This window comes from Macrobrachium nipponense, chromosome 29 (genome assembly GCF_015104395.2).
Source record: "Macrobrachium nipponense isolate FS-2020 chromosome 29, ASM1510439v2, whole genome shotgun sequence".
Lineage (NCBI taxonomy): Eukaryota > Metazoa > Arthropoda > Malacostraca > Decapoda > Palaemonidae > Macrobrachium > Macrobrachium nipponense.
The window spans coordinates 21,598,259-21,621,339 of record NC_061092.1 but is presented as its reverse complement, the minus strand read 5'-3'; the positions used below and the strand labels follow the sequence as shown (position 1 = coordinate 21,621,339).

The 23,081-nt window shown below is 35.4% G+C and overlaps 2 protein-coding genes across 7 annotated transcripts in view; one reads left to right on the top strand and one right to left on the bottom strand.

The window, feature by feature from the left end:
• Window positions 1-23,081, top strand: part of LOC135206183 (homeobox protein OTX-like) — a 492,545-nt gene that overhangs the window by 277,184 nt on the left and 192,280 nt on the right. The gene's annotated exons all lie outside the window — the stretch shown is intronic.
• The window catches only part of LOC135206185 (uncharacterized), a 289,887-nt gene continuing 269,862 nt past the window's right edge, over window positions 3,057-23,081 (bottom strand). Inside the window, exons 1-12 of one of the 5 annotated variants that reach the window (XM_064237500.1) lie at window positions 20,454-20,545; window positions 16,564-16,973; window positions 15,658-15,698; window positions 14,642-14,706; window positions 11,769-12,016; window positions 9,658-9,830; window positions 8,823-8,976; window positions 8,080-8,170; window positions 6,875-7,048; window positions 6,131-6,258; window positions 5,676-5,781; window positions 3,057-4,717 (exon numbers count right to left, since the gene is read on the bottom strand). In XM_064237500.1, the coding sequence (XP_064093570.1) occupies window positions 4,617-4,717; window positions 5,676-5,781; window positions 6,131-6,258; window positions 6,875-7,048; window positions 8,080-8,170; window positions 8,823-8,976; window positions 9,658-9,830; window positions 11,769-12,016; window positions 14,642-14,706; window positions 15,658-15,698; window positions 16,564-16,641 (1,359 nt within the window). In that variant the 5' untranslated portion in view covers window positions 16,642-16,973; window positions 20,454-20,545 and the 3' untranslated portion in view covers window positions 3,057-4,616. Of the gene's footprint in view, window positions 4,718-5,675; window positions 5,782-6,130; window positions 6,259-6,874; window positions 7,049-8,079; window positions 8,171-8,822; window positions 8,977-9,657; window positions 9,831-11,768; window positions 12,017-14,641; window positions 14,707-15,657; window positions 15,699-16,563; window positions 16,974-17,559; window positions 17,648-20,398; window positions 20,546-23,081 lie in introns of those variants that run through there. The other 4 variants (XM_064237503.1, XM_064237501.1, XM_064237502.1 and 1 more) reach the window with 4 other exon arrangements.

The window sequence follows — 23,081 nt, the reverse complement described above, 5'->3', positions numbered from 1 at the left end:
AGTATTTACCGACCAGTCGGAAGCTCAATTTGGGTGTTCATTTCCTTAACGTTGAACTTTCATTGATGGACACCAGTGCATGTTGGATCTTAGCTTGAATACTGATTGAAAACCGTTTGTTTAATATAAAATTAAATTGGTGGAGCTAGAATCTTAGGAGTTTGTCATCGTTTAAAAAAAATATAATATATAAACAACAGAAGGCAGCAAGTATAAGGCCTAGTATTGCATATGCGGATCCCAAAACAAAGTAACTCTTGGGAGGAAATCAGATCACAATGAACGAAGATCACTTGAAGTATCCACTTTTTTAGTTTGCAGTTCGAACCCTATTACTACTATCTGCCAAGATTTGGAACACAGACGCCGATTAAAATGGTTTTGTCTAAAAATTCAGATCATCAAAGTACCGTGGAAAACTTGCTCATTAGCCTATGTCTTCAGCTATTATACTTTTTTCACACCAACTTAGAACAGTTATTTTTTTTATAGATGATCAAGCAGAGCTTGCACGTTGACTTAGTTACCCATAAAGTTTCGTTACCGCTGCTCAAAGAAAACCAGTATCGCACCAGTAACTCCTTTAATGTACGAATGTTTTGTTGGCAGTTTACAATAATGTGGATTGGGCTGTTACATTTAATCCGTATGTATTTCAGGCTGATCATGTATTACGTCATGAAAAACTTAGACCCAGGAGACCGACCTCCGAGTATTTTGTCAGAAAAGTCAACGATAAGTCGTCAATAGGAATAACAACACACGTTTAGTAGACCACAATAAACACTATGTCTTCCTGATAGGTCACTTTCATAGTATTTCCTCTTACATTGAAAATTTTCTTTTTTCCTCTTTAATTTTCAGTTAATGCATCGGTTTATTTGTTGATTTCCTTGCTTCGTTTATTCATCCGGATATAATTGATTCCAGTCCATTAAATTCCATCTCCTTTTCATAATCCCTCAGTATGTTACCCATTTCGATAGCTCTTCGTTTTCCCCGCAAATAAAACTGCCTTTCGTTTGCTAGATATGTATATATATGTGTGTGTGTGGTAAATACTTTATTTCTAATCCGCAACCTTATGCCTACGGGGATTAGCAGTCCAAAAAAGCTGAAAGCTTCTCGTTTGAGCTCAGGTTCAATAATTGTAGAAGTTTTGTTCTTTTCCTTCGTCCCTCCTTTTGAAATCACACTTTTAAAGAAATCAGTCTCAGACGATGTAAGGTCTGTTTTCTCTAGCGTTAGGAGACAAGCAAGCGGTATTTTTATAAAATCTGTTGAGGCGAGGAATACAGGATGACTAATCAGATGGCAAGAGAAGGCGCATACCTTATCACCTGCCAAGCACCTCGCCATTATTATGGCTGTCAAGGGCAAAATAATAATGTCCGTATGTTTTTGTTGTTTGTCAGGTTGAATTCTCACTTTCAGCATTCAATCACCAGAGAGAATATGCCGGGAATCATTTAAAGTTTACTATAAAAAATCATTGTAATTATAGATACAACATTAAGAGGATATGGGTTATTGCTATTTTTTATACGGGGGCTTAAATTGTATTGTGCACTCGTGGAGTATTATTTTTTTGTAAATACGAGCCTAGTTCTGGGACTACAGAAACTCTTCACTGCCGATGTTTTACTTTTTCGTACGACAAAAACCAAAAATCATCATTGTTCCCAAAGCTGAAAAGCATAGAAATATAAATCCACCAGGAACGTTACAATTTTAAAGATAAAAACCTAAGAACTGTTGTTACAAAAAAAAAAAAAAAAAAAAAAAAAAAAATTTCATTCGGGTAATTTAATAGTCATAACAATAACAAAGATTATTCTAAAATTATTAGTTTTAGAAACTAACAAAAAATTTTGTTTTTGAAAATTAAAGTTTTTAAGGTTCCAAAAATTAATATATTGTAGTTTTAACTTTCAGTTGATTTGATTTTTTTTTCTAGCTTATAAAAGAATAAAGATGGTTATTTACCTTTTTAAATTTGTTTTTCATAATTTTTATTGTGACATGTACTATTCTGAACCTTCTCAGAATTCTTTCAACTATTAGATTCCATTTCTGTCAAAAAAGAATAGAAATAATTGGGGTTATATAGATAGGTATTCGTGAAATAGAACTGGAACAGGAAGTAAATGTTGTAAAATAAGTTATTGTCTGTGTAGGCCTTGAAATTTTCTCAATAACTCACTATCATTTGTCTATTTCCCACTGTTGAGCTGCATATTTCCTTCGTTTTCGTTTTGATAATACGTCATTCTCATATTTCATTCATGACTATGTTCTCTTCCTGAGTTAGATTCCGATCACTGGTCCAGTTATATATATATATATATATATATATATATATATATATATATATATATATATATATATATACCCGAAAGAATGCATATCTCACAGAAACTAATTTTATTTTCCCAGTCATTTGAAACTTAGTCCAGGAATATGCCTTTATATAGAAATTGAATCTAGTGAGGACTTCTCGATCAGTTAAGTTAGATTAAGTCTCCTCGACCACAGCTTAACATTAACTGACTTTGCCCCAATTGACGAAGGTCCCAAAATGCGCAAGCACCATTCGCCCTCCCTCCCCCTCCCTCCCCCTTGTCTGCATGCGATCTTCGCAGTAAGCAGGTTATATATAGTTCCTGTAACACACTTACTGTGTGATACGTTGCATTCTCTCTCTCTCTCTCTCTCTCTCTCTCTCTCTCTCTCTCTCTCTCTCCTCTCTCTCTCTCTCTCTCTCTCTCAGAGCAGAGCAGAGCAGAGCTGTCGTCATTACAGCTGAGCCCAAGAATCTGCCAGAATAGCTTTATTTTCATGGATGTCAGAAGTGGGTCTTTGTAAATTACTGCTTTTTTATGTAGGCAATACTTTATACTAGGTTAGTTTTTCGAGAAAATGTAAACCACATAATATTCATCTTACGTATGAGTTGGGATGCATAGAACCTCATTTTTCGGGGTTTTTATCACTTGTTTGATATCTTAGTGGTTAAGCTAACGCCACAAGAGTCAAGGTTAAATATGTCACACGCAGAGTTTCATAACCAGTTTAATGACCATTAATTCTATAAACTCAAATACTGACATTCTTGTGCGTTAGTTTTAGCACAAGGTTAGAAATTCATGAAAAACCACTCTTATCACAGGTAGTGTACTTTATTATTATTAACATATAAACGTGGCGAAATCCATATTTGTTAGGAGGCCTTATTGCTACAGGATTTAGTGTCTAGTCTAGTTAAAACACTAAAAAAAGGTGCAAAAATTTGTTCATGTAAATTATTAGCCTGAAAACATCTAATGCCACATTTAGAAAGAGTATAAAAATTAACAGTTATGTATTTTATGATATTAGTGAGTTTGCATCTATGAGACTGGACAGAGATAGGTACCTAAAAATTGTTTTCATCCAAAAGCTGGAAATAAATTTGGGCATATCCGAGATCGAAGTGTAAATAAAAAACCTGATGATATGATAACAATTTCCGTTCTGTTTTACCTCTTTATTTATTTCTTTTATGTTGAATATTCCATCTATATTTAGTTACTCCTATCCTTAGCAGGTTAGAAAATGTTCTGAAAGTCTACAAGTCTACAAGTAAATACAAATGAATTAGGTCGAAGTTTAGCTTTCGCCCATCCTTATAGAATTGCGTCAGGCAAGACCTGCTAATATAAGTATTTCACTGTAGATATGGAATATGGTATTATCATTATTATCATTGTCATCACTGGCCTTACCCAAATCTTCAGCAGGTGTCTGAAAAAATTTGGTCCTTAACATTTAAAAAAGATACAGAGTTGACAGACATATTTTATGGGTTTTGCTACACTGGGGATGTTTAGGTTATATATTGACTCGCTGAAATATCTGTTATGAATTCTTAAAATATTTACCCTTTATGCATCTCTCTCTCTCTCTCTCTCTCTCTCTCTCTCTCTCTCTCTCTCTCTCTCTCTCTCTCTCTCTCTCTCTCTCTCAGGAGCTGTAATTTTGTACATCTATTCTATTCTAGGTCATGAAGTATTATACAAAATTAAATGCACTAGAGCAAGTGATTTTTAGTTTGTATCACAAAGCAAACTAATTAAATCCACCAACGCCTGTCAGACATTTCAGAGCATTCCTTTCATACGTAGTTACGAGATATAACAGGATAATGCAAGGGTAAACTGATAAGTGCAATGTGAAGTAAATTAATTCATGGAAATGACAGATAAAGCCAGTATATTCTCGTTTTCGGAATTACGTAAAGTAAAAGAGTATAAGTGTAGATTTGGTCTGAAATCTTAATCTTCTTCTTAGTACTAGAAACAACCTATCTGAAAATTTTGAACAACATTTGTGTATACCAAAGAAGTAGAATGTAATAATGTTCATCTTATCACCATTTAAAGCGAACATAATTTATTCCTTAATAAACGCTAAAACTGATGAAAATCATTGATTTGAGTCATTCGAAGTAATGTATACAATAACTCCCTTATTCTTTGCTATTCAGAGCCCTCGGCGTGGTTTCTTGAAATCAGTAGCTACGTTACTCAGATATTCTTTTCCTTAGTTTTAATTTCTGTCGTCCCCCTGTCCTCAAATCAACTTGAAAGCTTCTCGAAGTGCGTGTCACTCGGGAGGGTCAGGTCGTTGCTGAGGCCGACGAGGGAAATTCCGTCCTTATTCGCGGAGAGGTAATGCCCTGAAAGGAGAATAGAAGATAGAGAAAATTAGATTTTAATCAATGAAATTTTCTCCCTAAACAGTAGGCTAGCAAAATTCACCTCCAAACATTTGGTGACGAGGAAGATATAGAAGAAGAAAATATTGTACAGTTCTCAGTAGAAATGGTAAGTAGAAAGGAAATCTTGGAGTATGCGTCTTTATAAAGAAAGAGAGAAAGTCTAAAGTAGAAAGGAAATCTTGGAGTATGCGTCTTTATATAAAAAGAGAGAAAGTGAAGGGTATACTTCTCAATAAAAGTAGAAAAGAAATAATAATAATAATCATTAAATTATTATTATAATAAATGAAATTTTCTTCCTAAGTAGTTGGTTAGCCAAATTCACCTGTAAACATTTGGTGACGAGGAAGATATAGAAAGAGAAAATATTGTACAGTTCTCAATAGAAATAGTAAGTAGAAAAGAAATCTTGGAGTATACGTCTTTATATATAGAGAGAGAAAGTCTAATGGGTATACTTCTCAATAAAAGCAGAAAAGAAATCTAGCATTATACTCTTATAGAAATAGAAAGCAAGTAAGAGAGTATACTTCTCAACAGAAATAGAAAGAAAAGCTAGAGTGTACCTTCCAGTAGGAATAGTACTTAATCTGAGACTACTTGTTCGTTGAACTTATTGTATGTCGTTTTTGAGCAAGTGCTTCATAAATTAATACTGGCTGAAGAAGATAATGGCACGAGTTTAATATTCTAATATGATTTTAGTGATGCGTAACTGAAAAAATCTATTTATTTAGTGATTTACCTATCTTATCTCCCGTTACTAATTTGGCCATTCGTTTCTTTAGTTTTTTGACATGTGTTCGAGCTCTCGCACTGTAATGGTATTATTGGATGTTACGGGCTTTATTATTTGTAGGTAATCCGCGTCTGTACACTACCTAAACTGTTGTTAATTATTAGGTATGTGACTTACCAGTAGTAATGTGCTTGATTCTAACAGCAGAACCTCCTTGCACGTATGAAATGTAGAAGAATCTGTTGTCTGTTTGCAGGAACGCGGTAGGGGGCGTCGTCATTGCCTGTAATTAATTGAATAATCATTATGTGGTTTCAGCTTGATTTTACTTCTTTGGTGTTTTTACGGCATATAGCAACAGTCCCATGTTAACCTCTTTGTTTATTCAGTTCCTTAGCTATCGAGCAGTTTAATTTAATGTCGAACATTTCTCTTATTCAAGGGAGCATGGTCTTTTCCTGTCATCGAAGTTCTAATGCCCCCCCCCCCCCCCCCCCCCCCCTCTCTCTCTCTCCCTCTTCTCTCTCTTCTCTCTCTCCCTCCATCTCTCTCTCTCGCTCTCTCTCTCTCTCTCTCTCTCTCTCTCTCTCTCTCTCTCTCTCTCTCTCTGTAATTACTCGCAACGTACTCACCATCACAGCCACTGAATTAGGAGAGACAGCGTGTAAATATCCGTTTCCGCTTGGCGTTTCGATGACGACAACTTCGCCCGATCCTGGAAGTGCTGGCGATACGTGAAAGTGGTGTAACCGGAAGTACACTGGAACAAAACAAAGTAATTGTCGTCATTTCTTCTATTTCATGATCGGTCATTGGTGTGCAGCTCAGATTATTTTTCGTTTCGTTTTTGGTTTTATATCGATTATTTCAGTCTGCTTTTCATGGAATTTGTTTTATCCGCTTTATTACCATAATCTGATAAATAAAATATAATCTTACAGGAGGGAATTATATAATAACTGCTTTAGTACCAGAAAAGCAAAAAGGTTACAAAGAGGAAATTAAAGTGAAAACTTAAGAATTATCCTTAGTCAGTAATTGCCTGATTAATTTTACAAGATGTGAACAGAGTTTACAAGTTACCCAATGCTGAGAGAATTACTTTTAAGACATTATTTGTCAGTATTTTAGGCTTATTTCAGTACACAGTTTTTTCATTGTCTGCACGTAACTTCAGTAACCGTATTATCAGGTTAATATTCTCTAGATTTACTTTCGAGTGATCCAACCAGAGAATAAGGTTCACATAATATAGATTCTGAGGTCAGGGGTTAGGCTAATAATTAGCAGATTAGATTACAGTCTATTTGGTTTTCCGCGTTCTTTTCTTAGAGTAAAAAATTGCAAATTACTATTATTTTATCTTCACAACTGACCTTCATCCTCCTTGGATGTATGAGAACCGACGTACATATCAACTATGTTCTTAGGTGAAGAGCTGGCCTTGAGGTACAGGTCATCCTCCGTATCCTTCAGTCTGAAACGAGCTGTGCTCGTGGTATTGTACTTGACTCTGACCACGGATTCGTGGACCGACATGACTGTAGCTCCTGGTGGAATATTTAAAATTATCAGAAGTACTGAAGAGGTAGTTAGGCGAGTAAATACCAACACTGAAGGGTCTTTTTTTTAACTATAGTAACTTGGGGGGACTGATAATTCTTAGCTTCCGTTAAATGTTTAATGTTTAACTTCCATTTTATTAATCGAAATTTGTTAGGGGAATCATATTCCTCGTGTTTTACCCCCATCCACATATATATATATATATATATATATATATATATATATATATATATATATATATATATATATGTATGTATGTATGTATATAGCATATATTTATGTACTTTATATATATAATATATAATATATATATATATATATATATATATATATGTGTGTGTGTGTGTGTGTGTGTGTGTGTGTGTGTGTGTGTGTGTGTTTGTTCGTCTGTCTTCATGCAGTACCCTCTAGTCATAGCCATTCGTGCAATAAGAACTCAACGTTGCCTTTTAACGTTATCCATGTGTATTTGATTCTCTTCAGTTCAAAGTCCATAGACAATGGCTCTCAAAGGAGAATACATTAAAGCAAAGGCAAGCAAGCGGAAAAGTTCAAGCGTCTGTGTGAAAGCTTTAAAAAACATCAAAGATTAAAAGCTTTTTTGTAGGGTAGGAAAGCTCGGCTGAGCTGTGGAGACAGACAGATCTATTTCCAATAATAGTTTAAAGTTTGTCATGAATTCTTTTTGTGCATTCTTTATGCTAAAATTTACTTCATTTCTCACAAATATTGCGTCCTTTTAATCACAGAACCGCGTTCAAACTTCGGAAATCTGATGCTATTTAGAAATCAGTAGTTAGAGTAGAGTAGGCAAAGGCAATTATTTTGTTTTCAAGGTGTAAATATATTTGATCTTGAAAGCAGTATGAATTAAAGGCGACGCTATGAAAGTCGTTAAATTAAAGCTGCAAATATAGCTATGTATCCCTAATAGAAATGAGGTTCGTTTTCTTTATCAGGAGTGACTTTAAAGAAAATGAGGCTTTTTTATAGCTAACAAATGTAATTCGCTTACTTAATTTTCGGATTCGAATCGTAGCTGCAACTCTTTTACTACTTGGTGATTCTTCTGCTGATCGGATAGCCTTCCCTGTCCTCCGAAATTCCTTCGAAAAAAAAATTAGAAAGGATTATGCTGGATCATAGTGTAAAGCTTCTCAGTAATTAAAGACGAAAGGAGACAACGGTAGATAATGCTATTTGGTTGATTCCTCAATAGTAGTAAAATATACTCGGTAGAAGTAGTTGAGTTTAGTAAAGTTGAATAGGGCGTGGCGTAGGAAATCACGTAATGATGAGATAATGTTTATATCCGTCTATAAAACAGCAGTAAATATGATTAGACCAAAGTGTATAATTACAAAGAACTTTCTTGGAAAAAACATTGGCTATTGTTGCCAGAAATCGATGCAGTATCAGTAAGAAAAACTATGATGAAGTTTCAGGGAGACCATGAGACTGATTAACTGATTGAGTAAATCAGCACAGAAAATTTAACATTCTTAACTGTCAGAGAGATGTAAAATACTCGCTAAACTTAAACCAACATAAAGAAAATTCAATGCATCTGCAAAGTATATTTCAGGGTAAAATAGGATAGTGAGATGATTTATATAAATTTATATTTTAGATGGTATAAGTAGAATAACTGAATCAGTGACATTAGAGGAACCAGAACAACTAGAATAAAGGATTTATGAAGAAGGAAACCATAGAGGCCACATAATAGACTGCGACTTGTTTTACCAATATACTAACCATGCTGAAAGGCATTTCAAAGGCTGTATCCTGCGATATCTCTCCTAAATCGCATGCGTACGACAACGTTAAACTTCTGATGAACTCGACTAGGCAATTATGCGACCATCCAGCTACGTTTATATCATTCACTTTAAGTAGTCTATCTTGCTGCCTGAAATGAGGATAAGGTAACTAAAGATTTTCGCTGGCAGAATAGAGAAGTTGGTGGCTTCACAAAACAGTACTGTCCAGGACTTTTAAAGTTATCAGACTCCAGCCACTAAATAAATCTTCAGAAATTTATTATTAAGAAAATCACTTTTCCAAAAAAATGAATGCGTTTTCAAAGATCACTTGGATCTTGCCTGGTTCCCATTGTCATTCGTTATTTGAGCGTTTGAATTTTCAAAATTCATACCGTCAAATTATCATTGAATCTTCAATTTTTTTCATTTCCTTCCAAAAATCTTTCGAACCACAAAAGCTCCTCCTACCCATGTATGATTGGTCAGTCTTTCTTCTGCCATATATCTAAATACTCGAATGTTTTTCAAAATTTCTATACCAACAGAATAAAATGGAAATTCTAAAATACCTTTCCCTCATATGAATGCTGACTACATCATCAAAGGCAATTCCTGCCATCAGATACTTATAAAATCTCTAAGGTTCATTTTAGAATAAAATGGTAACCTTATTTTAAAAGACTCGTCCTAGCCAATATAGATGAACTCTTATGATATCTTTTATGATAATTTCAGACAATTCATGTAGTAAAATTCCACTTAATCTTCGAAGACCTTTTATATGAAACTTCATTAGATGCAAATATAAGTCCATTTTCTATACTTACTGAATTTTCAGAGCAGACAAGGGCGAGACAGGGGACATCTTGTATACGAAGTGGTCGCCCATTGTTTGATCTGTTGCTATGAACATCCCAAGAATGATAGCGGAAGTTTTGGTTGGTCCGCTGAACGGGTCATACAAAGTTAATTCCGTTACGAACTTTCCTGATAAATTCATCTGTGAAGAAAGATGTGATCATTAATGGAGTGTCTTTGTGCGTCTGTTTTTCTGTTATTCTTTTGCGAGAGATTTTACGTATAAATACATACGTATGTACAAGTATGTGTGTGTGTGTGTGTGGAGAGAGAGAGAGAGAGAGGGAGAGAGAATGAGATGAGAGAGAGAGAGATGAGAGAGAGACGAGAAGAGAGAGAGAGAGGAGAGAGCGAGAGAGAGAGAGAGAGAGAGATGAAGGCATTGGCTTGTTATTGTTGTTGTGGTTTTTTTTTTCCTTTTTGGTGTGTGTGTGTGTGTGTTCGAGTTGCAACTTAATGGTATCCTAGCACATCTTAATTGCATCATTGGTCAGTGAAATTAAACGGAACGCTAATGTGTGACGATTGTAGGATAGAGTTCTTATTGATAAGCTTAAATAAACACTGGTTGTTCAACTGGCATTGCTAGCGATAGACCGGGTAAGTCTCTTGATGACAGGAATATTTGCTATTGGTGACATAGATTTTAATTGTTGGCGTGTTTGCTGTCAATGTATACTGTTTCTTCAGAATTACCAAGCGACGGTCGGCGCTTTCCTATCTTGAGGTGAGTTTACACTAGGCTTCACCCCACGCTGCATGCGTAAGACTCATCACCAACTCCTACCAAATTCTTGTTACCCCCGCCTACTGGACTGCTCATTAGGGTGACTTAGTGGTGTGGCGTGACTCTTGATGAGCAATCCAGTAGGCAGGGCTAACAAGAATTTGGGAGGAGTTGGTGATGAGTCTTATGCATGCAGCGTGGGGTGAAGCCTAGTGTAAACTCACCTTTAAAAATATGGTTCCATCCTTCTGGTGTTGAAGGATGCAATCACAGGTGCCCTTAAATGGTTTTCTGATCACACAGTTTTGTAGGTGATTAGCTTGTATTGTTCCGAGTTGATCTGTGTCATATCGCTTGTCTTCGTCATCCTGAAGAAACGACAGCTTACACTTTTATCAGTTGAAAAAAGGGTAACAATATGTCGAAAACAGGAGGCATGATGTGAACGTAATAATCAAATAGCGGGGAGCTAGAGACGCGGGGACCTCGCCTCATGTGGCTGTTTTTTTTAGTAACCAGTGCAAGGGATTATTTTTTAATTCTGAACCACGTCAGATTTCCAGGACTCAATAAATGACTTGTTTTCTTACAGTCATTTATGCTTTTGCTGGACACTTACTTTGTTGGTAACATGACAGACATAACTGCTGACTAGTGAATTTTTTTATATTCGAGGAAACTTCAGTATTCTTAAAATATGAAATATTCCTAAATTAAAATATGAAATATTCCCAATATCCTAATGTAAAGGACTTATCCTCACGTCTATATTATGTGGAGTTTTTGTCGAGTGTCTCAGGAAGCAGAATTATGCCCTACCAGTTACTAAAGTAATCAGATAATGGTAAACATTTATGTTATTAATGTAAGTAATATACCAAACCTTACTCACAATGCTCCCTGACAATATAAAATGTGCAATCACAGTGCTCCCTGACAGCACCAATTGTGTACTCACAGCTCCCTGACAATTATCTATTGTGTACTCCCAGTGCTCCCTGACAGTATCAATTTTGTAATAACAGTGCTCCCTGCCAATACCTTTTGTGTACTCACAGTGCTCCCTGACAATATCAATTTTGTGATAACCTTGCTCCCTGCCAATACCTATTGTTTAATAACAGTGCTACCTGACAGTATCAATTTTGTAATAACATTGCTCCCTGCCAATACCTATTGTGTACTCACCGTGCTCCCTGACAATATCAATTTTGTAATGACAGTGCTCCCTGCCAATACCCATTGTGTAATAACAGTGCTACCTGACAGTATCAATTTTGTAATAACAGTGCTCCCTGAATATACTAATTGTGTAATAACAGTGCTCCTTGACAACACTAGTTGTGTACTCACAGTGCTCCCTGGTGACCTGGTACCTCTCCATGTCGCAGTTCTTCTCATAGTAGAAGACGGTGATGTTCCTCGCGGAGCTTTTGAGTAACTGTTGTAAGAGAGAGACTCTGTGCTTTTTGACCTTGGCATGGACTTCGAGGAAGGACCATCTAAGGATGAGATGGCCTTGAGGATAGAAGTTGAGACTCCTTCAACGCCATCGTCATCTCTCTCCACCAGGCTCGACCGCCTCTCCGAGTCTGGCCTGTCTGTAATGACAACGGTTGCGAACCTTGATAAACATAATAATATATCCAATGTAGCACGAAGGAACACGTAGTACTTGAGAATATCCTTAAATACACGATAGTAAGGTAAGTGAAACAGGGACCTGGAAATGTAGAATATACTACGAAAGTACTTGTTCCTAGTCACTCTTTCACCTACTTTCTACCGTGGATTTAATATTATATATATATGTATATATATATTATATATATATATATATATATATATATATATATATGCAGAAGCCAGGTACTATGTCGTACCTCTAAGTAAATGGGGATACAATCCACAATGAAGTAAATTCCTCTTGTAGTTTAAAATATATATTACTTGTATAGGATTAAAGCTTTCGACCATCAACTGTGGTCTTGTTCACTAAAGTGTGATATGTCACCTCAAGGAACTGACAAGAAAGAGCACAAGCATTTGAAAAAACAACGGTTAGGAAACAAGCTAGTTCAAATTATGAATGATCAGGCGGTTGAGCCCTCGTTCTTTCCAGAATTCGTCTTGATCTTCGTGGGGGAATGTTTCTATTGTCAACTGCTTGTTCTATGGTGGTTGGGTGGTTAGTTGGAGAAATGACCTGAGTGGAGTAAACAGGAGAGGAAGCAGCATCGTTATTGGCACATATATTTCTAAAGTTTGAAATTTTCCCTTTCCTACATATCTCCTCACAAATAGCTGTATTTTCTGTAATGCCAGTATTTCCTGCAAAGGTCTCGTTTAATGAAATTAACGCCCCTTCTACTACTCGTCTCAAAGTCCGGTCGTTACATGCAAAAACAACCTTTGTACCTTTAAAATTTATAGCGCAACATACATGGGAGAAAAACCACGCTATAAATTTTAAAGGTACAAAGGTTGTTTTTGCATGTAACGACCGGACTTTGAGACGAGTAGTAGAAGGGGCGTTAATTTCATTAAACGAGACCTTTGCAGGAAATACTGGCATTACAGAAAATACAGCTATTTGTGAGGAGATATGTAGGAAAGGGAAAATTTCAAACTTTAGAAATATATGTGCCAATAACGATGCTGCTTCCTCTCCTGTTTACTCCACTCAGGTCATTTCTCCAACTAACCACCCAACCACCATAGAACAAGCAGTTGACAATAGAAACATTCCCCCACGAAGATCAAGACGAATTCTGGAAAGAACGAGGGCTCAACCGCCTGATCATTCATAATTTGAACTAGCTTGTTTCCTAACCGTTGTTTTTTCAAATGCTTGTGCTCTTTCTTGTCAGTTCCTTGAGGTGACATATCACACTTTAGTGAACAAGACCACAGTTGATGGTCGAAAGCTTTAATCCTATACAAGTAATATATATTTTAAACTACAAGAGGAATTTACTTCATTGTGGATTGTATCCCCATATATATATATATATATATATATATATATATATATATATATATGTATACTAATAGTATAAATATATATATATATATATGATATATATATATATATATACATACATACATACTACATGTTGATTCCTGGGAACATTAATAACATAGTAAAGACGCAGGGACATTGGAAGGAAAATTAAAAATGTTGGGGAAAGATTATAATAAATAAATACATACTTTTGTTTATATGAATATATTATTTAAATATATATACATATATATGTATATACTTTCGTATATATAGACATACATATAAATTTATTTATTTAGTGTATGTCTATATGTACCCAAGACTCGATTCTACGTCACGTAGCTATGATAATAATGATAATAATAATGACGTAGAGACAGATAGAAAAATGCAAATGATGGGAAAAGGTTATGATGACATGCTGTGGATCAGGGGTTCTTAACCTTTTGATGATTCCAGATCCCCTATGAATTGCCCTATGTGGTTCCATAACAGTTTTGCTTAAGTAAGTCCTATTCGTTGACAATATAACTTAATATACTGAGTTTAATACGTACATACTTCAGGTGTGAATAACTAGGACTAGAACATACAAGAAAATCAAAAGCATTTATAGTTTTATATAGTTATTTACAAAATGTACCCATGTATACATAGTCACATTAAAATCAAATATATAAAAGTATCTAGGGATCAAGATCCATAACCTAGCATGTGGTTCTCATACCGCCAAGGGGTGTGGATACCCTCTGTTAAGTACCCATGTTGTAGATACTTAATAAAGGGTTGATTAAAAGAATGAGGCTACCAGTTATAGTGGATAATATGTATCTTGTGTCTTTTGACAGCTCGTGGGAGTTGTCTTTTAAAAGATGCCTTGTGTAAACGACCTCTATTTCCTTTCTTGTGGTGTATTCATTGTCCTGTCAGCGATCGACCTTCTCTGATTCTAAAGGTGTAAAACTTTCCTCTCAGAAGATCTCAAAGACCATTAAGAGTAGATAATGAAGATGAGAAAACGTCAAATTCATATGAACTGTCGCTATAAGGATTAAAGAGTGGAGGTCAAAGCAGGTAAAGAAAAAAAAAGAGAGGGGGAGCTCATGAATCATCTTTGTCGACTAAGAATTTTGGAGTCAGAACGTTCAGAATAGAATATCATTTGGTGTCGATGACCATGGCCATTGCGACATCATAAATTGATCCATCAATCATTTACCTTTTCCACCGCTTCCGCTCTCTCTCCAGGGTATGTTACATGCTTCTGTTTCATCAAGGCCATCCCTGAAATTATAGAACAAATACTAAAAATGTTTATATATGTGTGTGTAAGTATATATATATATATATATATATATATATATATATATATATATATATATATATATATATTTATATTATATATGACATAAACTAGAAAATATATAATGTATATATTATATATATATATATATATATATATATATATATAATATATATTATATATATAACAGGTGTAGACAAAAACATCCACATTATGATTGCCTCTTATAGCTGTCGGTTCAACATGAAAACTGTTAGTTTCAACATTTTTTTACACAATTGTTCATTGTTCTTCTCGAATGATAATTTATTACCTCGTTAATTTTTTCCACACGAACACTCGCTCTCCCCCCAAACCCTTCTCGTAGGTTCTAATTGAATGGCGGAACGCCTGTATCGTAAAAGAAGTCGTAATTCTATTTCGGGCAATGAACGATCTTGATATGTTCTATCAAACCTATTGTTTCTCATCTGACCTAAGAAGTCAATTAGGTATATGGTGGTCTGTGGGCTGTGTATATTGAGAATTAGGAAATAATAAAAAAAAACAATAGGAGCTTGTTATCTCCTTAGTAGTGTTTTGTATTAGGAGGTTTACTTAACTACAGGAGGTGATTATTATGCGAAATACGACATTTGATGCAGATCACGAGGAATATTCTTAACGATTAGGTTTTCTGAGAAGTAGAGGAATATTTAACGAAGTCTGCTTGTTATGGTAAAATGTCAACACTTGGCATTGGACAGTGTGAGAGCTTAATTAGGTCTTTGTTTTCGTAAATTTCGAGTTATGTTGAGAATAGGTTTCTGCGTTTTTAGCACCATTTTCTATTTTATTCTTCGTTTTGGTGAGATACTTTGGTAAAGTTGTTTAGTCATTTAAATTCTGAAAAGTTTCATTAGAGGTTAACAAAATTCATAAGTGAAACTTACCTTTCTCCTCCACTCAGACGATTTGATGGGATGATTTCAACCTGTTGCAAAAGAATATTTATAATTGTTATTATTACGATTGTATGTGTATAGTTTTTATACCTAGTAATATTTTTAGAAATAACACTGATTGTAGAAATAACACTGATTTCTGCTACTATATGCTATTGCATTCTTTAGCAGTAATTTTAGCAAATGGAATAGATGAGTAATAAAGAAATCAGCAAACCTAAAATTTGTCAGTCAGTTAGTTATCAGAAATAATTCTTAATTATATCAAGTATTGCTTGAATATCATTATGTTGATCTAAATACAGAAAAAAATATGATAATCGTGAAAGTTGTCAACGGGTTTAATACAAAACTAGAGCTTATTTTCCTGCTTTAACTGAACGTGAGTTAGTTTAGGAAAATCTCAGGAATCCAAGAGATATTTTGTAAATATCTGGTCAATCGTAAAGGAAAATATACATAAAAAAGCTAATAACAATTGCCTCTGATCCAGATAACTGTCGTTCTTCATTTTCTTTTTAATCAACGTTTGACCAAACTGCTATTCCGAAAAGAGAAGATACGAATTAGAGCGGAAAGCGTAATAAATATTTGTTTTATCGAAGGTACGATACTGTAGCAGTAAATGATGTTTAAAAAGAATTCACATCTGAAGATATTTTTTCAAAGTAAAATGCTTTCTTTAATTTTATAAGGCGGATGCACAACAGGCTTTAGTGGATGATGATGAAAAATAGTAGAAAACATTTCGCAGAATTACAAAAGATTATGTACCTCATAGAACTAGACCGTGGCTGCAATAATCTTCTTGTGGTAATGTCGCCAATAAAGGAAAATTTAAGAGACAAAGTTAGACAAATGAATGTCATCAAGAAATATCAAGTTGTATCTTACCATTCCATCCACCCCGATTTCCTCACCCATGATATCCTCCTCACTAATGGTAGCAATGTTAACAGCCCTCCTCAGCATTATTCCTAGTGGCGTTTGGAAGCTGCTTTCCCCGCTCGTTTTGATTCCAGAAGGAACTGGGTAGAGGTAAACTGTTAAAATGTATCTCCCTGTAGTCTTTGAATCGTACCAGGATGTCTGACCAGTATTTTCTACCTCAAATCTCAGGAGGTTCTTTTAGTTCTTGGTTGAGAGAAACTGCGTTCCAGACGTTTTCTTATTAATAGACACATTTAACTGATATAATGTCATGCGCGTGTTCCCAGTGCTCCTCCTGGCGTAGCATGTGGATTTCCATCGCAATGTTTCTAGTTCATTTTGTTGAAACTTTTCTCTTAGTCCAAAAGGCAAACCTGGAAGGAAGACGTGGTTCAGTTTGTTTTCGTACACGTACTAGTATTCCTTTACAAATGGACACATACAATCGGCATAATTTTTATAACCTTCCGTTATGTCATTTCCCCCCTTTTATAAGTGTAAAGTGTTTTAACAAGGATGAAAATATACATTAAGCACACTTATACCACAGTTTCAAAAGGAGTTTAAAACCAAAATATTTACTAGCGGTTAACGAGTCCCCCAAATATTTAAGAATATCTATTTCATAAATTTCATAACTTTGACAAACTATTTTAAGTATAGAATACTTCTGAGGCTGAAGGATTCCTTGCAAGCATCAAATATTGTTCCATACATACATATATATATATATATATATTATATATATATATATATATATATATATATATATATGTTATATTTTCTAATGTAGTATGTATGTATATATATGACGTATAATATATATGTGTGTGTTATATATGTATGTATGTATGTATATATATGCACGTATAAATTAGTATAGGTGACCGACAGACAGACAGACCGACATGTAGTACATGGACTTTGCGTAAACAGTACAAGAATTTGATAAAAACTTACATTTAATGAGGGCTTGGAAGTAATAATGGACATATGCAGGCTTGGAAAGCTCTCTCTCTCTCTCTCTCTCTCTCTCTCTCTCTTCTCTCTCTCTCTCTCTCTCTCTCTTCCTGTTCGGAAATGAACTATTAAATGACACGCAAGCATAGATTTCTCCCTCCCTGAAATAGAGCTTATCAATATCTCGTCAGGCTAGATATAGATTTTTGCTATTCGTGTTTTGGTAGTAGAGTGCCTTTTTGGATGAATGAAGTCTTTATAGACTCCTAGCATTCGATTATGGTAGTTATACAGAGAAGGATACTTCGATGCAACAGGCTATTAATGCATCGTCAATATTCTAGATATATTAGGATATATTTCTTGCTGAACTTGATTGAGAACTTGAGAACCGATGCTTTTTTACCTAACAAAAATGAGGTGATGTTTTGTAATCAGGTACATCAAATGTATTCTATAAATATTAAAGAGATGCTTATCAAGATCACTACATTATATATGTGTGTGTATTTACATGTCTAAAAGAAAGATAGATAACACAAGGAATGATAGGGAAGAAATGTGCGCATTTACGTAAGGATGAATGTGAAGAGATCCGTTTCCTGTTATGAAATGGTTATACGAAAAGTACAAAAGTCAAGTGAATATGTTGTGTGGGCACACTTAGACCTAGAGAAAGCACAGTATATACGTAGAACGGTGGAGAGGCAGTAGGTATGTATGGTACAGGAGATGAGTGTGTAAGAGTTAGGTATGCATGGTACAGGAGATAAGTGTGTAAGAGTTAGGTATGCATGGTACAGGAGATAAGTGTGTAAGAGTTGGGTATGCATGGTACAGGAGATGAGTGTGTAAGAGTGATTAAATAAGCTGGAAGCGAAGTGTCACAATTTAAAAACAAGATAGTCACTGGTATGGAGAAGCCGTGGATCTGAGACAAGCATGTGTTAGCCTCACTTGCTGTTCATTGTCTTTATGGAGGAAGTGATGCCGAAGTCAGAAAAGTACAAAAGAATAAGACATGAATACAGTAGAATAAGGAATAGGAAAACGAGTCGTGAATGGTGATACAGTACTGATTGGTGACTGGCGTTTATGAAGAGGAACTGCATAAACCAGTCAGTGAGTTGGAAAGTGTTCACAAGAAACGAAAGTTTTTTTATTTTTCGTGTAAGGGTATAAGGGTAAATGGAAATCAGGAAGACGAAGCAATGACTGTTAATGTCGATTGCAGAAGATTGGTGTAAGTATTTAGGTTTAAATATAATGGACGATGGTAAAATGATATGCTAAGAGGATAAGATGATGTAAGTCGCAGAATAGGTGTAACAAGTAGGGTTACAGCGTGTGTGTGTCTGTGTGTGTGTGTGTATAGAAAAATCGAAAGAGACTTGATATCTCTGTGGAAGCCTAGTTTGAAAAACATGGAACGATTGTTGCACCAACTCCGCATTTAGGTATTCTGCAACCAAGCAAAAATCCAGTCAACAAACAGGTAACTTGATATCATGCCTGCCATCTCGGTATACGCGAGTTCGATTCTCGGGCATTTCACTGAGGGGTTAGAGATGTGTATTTCTGGTGATAGAAGTTCACTCTCGACGTAGTTCGGAAGTCACGTAAAGCCGTTGGTCCTGTTGCTGAATAACCACTTGTTCCAAGCAACGTAAAAACACCATACAAAAAAACAAACAAACAATTTAATATCCTATTCTCAGTTTATTTTAGACGTCCAGAGAATGATCGAAAGAGACTCGAACTGAAATTGCGTCTGCGTAGATATCAAAGGAATTTTCGAGGTGTTTCCGTTTCGGTTTCTACTCCTCCATGATTATAAGAATATTTCGTAGGTTTTCGCACATTCATCGCGATGGCTAACAAAAATAAACGAAATGAAATCAGAATGTCTACTTCGGTCACGTAGGTCGAAACTTTACGGTATAATGGCCGCAAAGGAAATTATCTTTTTATTTCCCAATCCTCTTTCTCATTTAGAATTTGGTCATTCTTAACTCATATACATTTTACTCTAATTTATCCATTCGAATTCACTACAAATTAGCTGCAGTGATAAATAATTCTCTCTCTCTCTCTCTCTCTCTCTCTCTCTCTCTCTCTCTCTCTCTCTCTCTCTCATCTTCAGTATGAGGGTAAATAATGTAACATTTCTGTAATGAAAATAATTAAACAAGAGAATTTTCGGATGAACTGAGTAAGCTCATAATCTTGTTATGATAGGAAGATAATATGCAAAGATAGTGAAAAAAGTATAAAAATAAGGACATAGATATACATATATATATATATATATATATATATATATATATATATGTGTGTGTGTGTGGTTTTAGGATAGCTATATATATATATATTATATACTATATATATATATATATATAGATATATATATATATATATATATATATATATGTGTGTGTGTGTGTAAATTCAACCTAAGTTTCAAGATGTTAAAATTAAGGGGTTAAGGCCTTACACCGGTCAAAATCCCTCTTGAATTCGATTTCTGTGCAAAAGGAGAATAATGGAGAATATGTGACAATCACACAAAAGAAAGAATATAACGAACTCAGAAGACCCAAAAGATCTTAGGGTGATGCAACACTCCACAGCTCTACGCAACAGTCATTGTGTGCTCTCCGCTAATCGCTTAAAAGTAGTTGTGTACAAGAAGAGAATACGATGATAAAATAACAGATCACTGAAGGTGAATACATCAAAATACCATTGTAATTATCACATATGATTATGGTAGGGACTTCGGCGAGTTCGTGACGAGTAACAACAACAAAAAATCCTCGGAAGGTGAATGGCAGGGTACCTCGCAAAATCGAAATTCCTTTTTCTTTTTTCTCACTATAGGAAAAAATGGTTACCTCAACTTTTCACTGACTTTACGAAGTGGCGAGTTTCATTTGAGCCTCGGTTTTTGGAGAGTTAACACAAAGAAAGGACAAACAAAACTGACAGTAAACCACAAGCGACAGATATCCCATCCATCCGGTCTGCAAACAGATGCCAAGTGGCAATATAGAAAAATTCATCTTCACAACTTTCATGTGAAATTCTGCTCTTCTTAATTTATTTTGAGCCACAGTTGCTTGTTTTAAAGGCGTATTGAGTCGCTAATTTAGTTCAACTCTGCCTTGAAAAGCTCGAGGTGAACATCTGCAGATGTGGCACAGTGCAATCGCAAAGTGTCTTATCTGTTGACGTTTCCGCTGAAGTGACGTTGTTGTGCTTCCTATCTGCGGTTCTTCGCTAGTTCTCCCTTCTTTGGGGTTACTTGATTTTGTACATAATAATAGAAGAAAGAAGAAACTGTAATGACAGAAGAATAATAGGTGAAAATATGAATGAATGCAATGAATAACAGCGAACATCGAACAGTAATCTGAGTTCACAGATGTGTAAGAAATGGTTGTGGATTATTGATTAATCTTTACGTACGCGAGTCTCACATAATTATTCGAAGAGCCTAAAACTCTTGAGATAAAAACCATAGATGTGATTTGCCAATTTCATTCCAAAACGATCCAAATATTAGTATGAATGAGTGGAAATATAACATAAATTGATACATTTTCTCCAAATTTGGGCCGACATTATGTATAAGGCAACTATATCAGTAACAAATAAATTATTGTAAAAGTCTAAAATATTCCCATGAATTTTGTGAATCTAAACTAAGCATATTTCATGTACCAGCAAACATATGTATACAGAAATTATGTAAGAAAATTCGTAAAGTAAATAAGTCTACGGGCACAACCAGCCTTGTTTCACGGGCAGAACCAGCTCCGTTTCAGGGAATCCCCTCTCACCCCCACCCCCTTCGGAGAGGGAGAGGGAGAGGTAGGATGAAACCTCATTATAAACCATCGTAGGGGTCCCCACTGTAACCCTGCTAAGTTTCATGCCCATCGGAGTAGCCGTTTGGCCGTGATGGAATGACAGACGGACGGACAGACATTAACCCCATTATAGTAAGATTACAAAGCCAAAATGTCAGTGCCAGAGGTTTTAGCCAATTTGTTCTCTTGCCTGGTGTGCTGGTTAGAAGAAAGGGTTAGGTAATGCAGCCTAATTATCTACTTATCTAATTACCTCTGTATTTGTCTCCAAAGGTGTTGTTTTCTCCGAAATCGCTTGAGCAAACGATGGACAGGTAAATCTTTCAAGGATTTTGCAATTAAATAATCACATATGTTTACTGTAGCACGAAGCTTATATACACGTTAAGTGAATGTACAGAATCTTTTTACTGCAATTTGGTCCTTTTTTTTTGGTAAATTTTGAATGTTACCCCAAGGTAATAAGATTCGTATCTAGAACCTATTTTTTCGGTTTTGTGAAATAGACTGTTTCTTAATCAAGGTGGTCACAGATAATTAACTTTGATGCAATATTTACTCGTACGTTATTTGCTTCAGAATACTACATCAATGTCGTTTAAGAAACCTTCAGTATGCTTTCTGTTCGGTCACATATTTGGTCTAGTGTTAAGCAGCAATTTTGCCTTAACTTAAGGCGCAGGCTTATATTTGAAAGATGAAACCATAAAGCCTTTAGGCCTTTTAAACTGACATATTTTCCAAAGGCTATGATTACAACCTCCTCCTTCCTTTCCATGAAGATTAAAATAACCGCGCACGTGCCTTTTAGTTCGGTCCTCGTAATTGAACTCAAAGTATTATTGAGCAAAAGAAACCTTTTATTTGTCTCATTTTGGCTTCAGTTTTTAAATAGTTTTGAGTATTTCAGGAAAATTTTTCTTTTGTTCATGTAACAAATGAAGTTAGCCGAGTTGGCATTGCATGCGTAGGAAACGTTGACCTTAAACAAGTGATTAATCAACAGTTCTTTCATGTGCGGTCAAGTTCAGTCTCGCAGGGTATTCTAAATGAATTTAAATCTGCGTAAAGCATAAGCAAAGCTGCCGTTACGTGTTATCTTTTGCTTCCAAATTTCATGGATATAGGTGTGCCGCCCACCCCTCCCCTCCCCCCCCAAAAAAAAAAATAAAAATCATAACTTGGCTTATTTCGGATGAGAGCGAATGGCCATCACACCTCGTCAAAAGCACATCTCCAAGAGATGAGAAATGTCAAGTCATTTATTTCACGTAAGTAAAAGTGAGAAGAAGATTATCCATTGACTCTCCTCTCAAAATCATTGCAAAAGGACCCATTTCATCCCGAGAAACGCATAGAAAAACCTGACATAATGAAGCTTGCGTGATCCCATCCAACGCCAGATAGAGAAGGGGTGAATGTCTCACCACTTACGAGACACTAAGACACACTAGCGACCACTAACGACCCTCTAAAATAGGTTTTTATATTCACTTTCAACGACGGGGTAAATAAATGGACAATTGGAAGGAGTTTCTTTTCCATATTTTCCATTTTCTCTATGTACTTGTTGCTCCTCTTAACGACGCCGTGGATAATCAAGGAAAAGTCTTATCTACAATCTGTGTTTGTCATGAAACAAATGTCCGC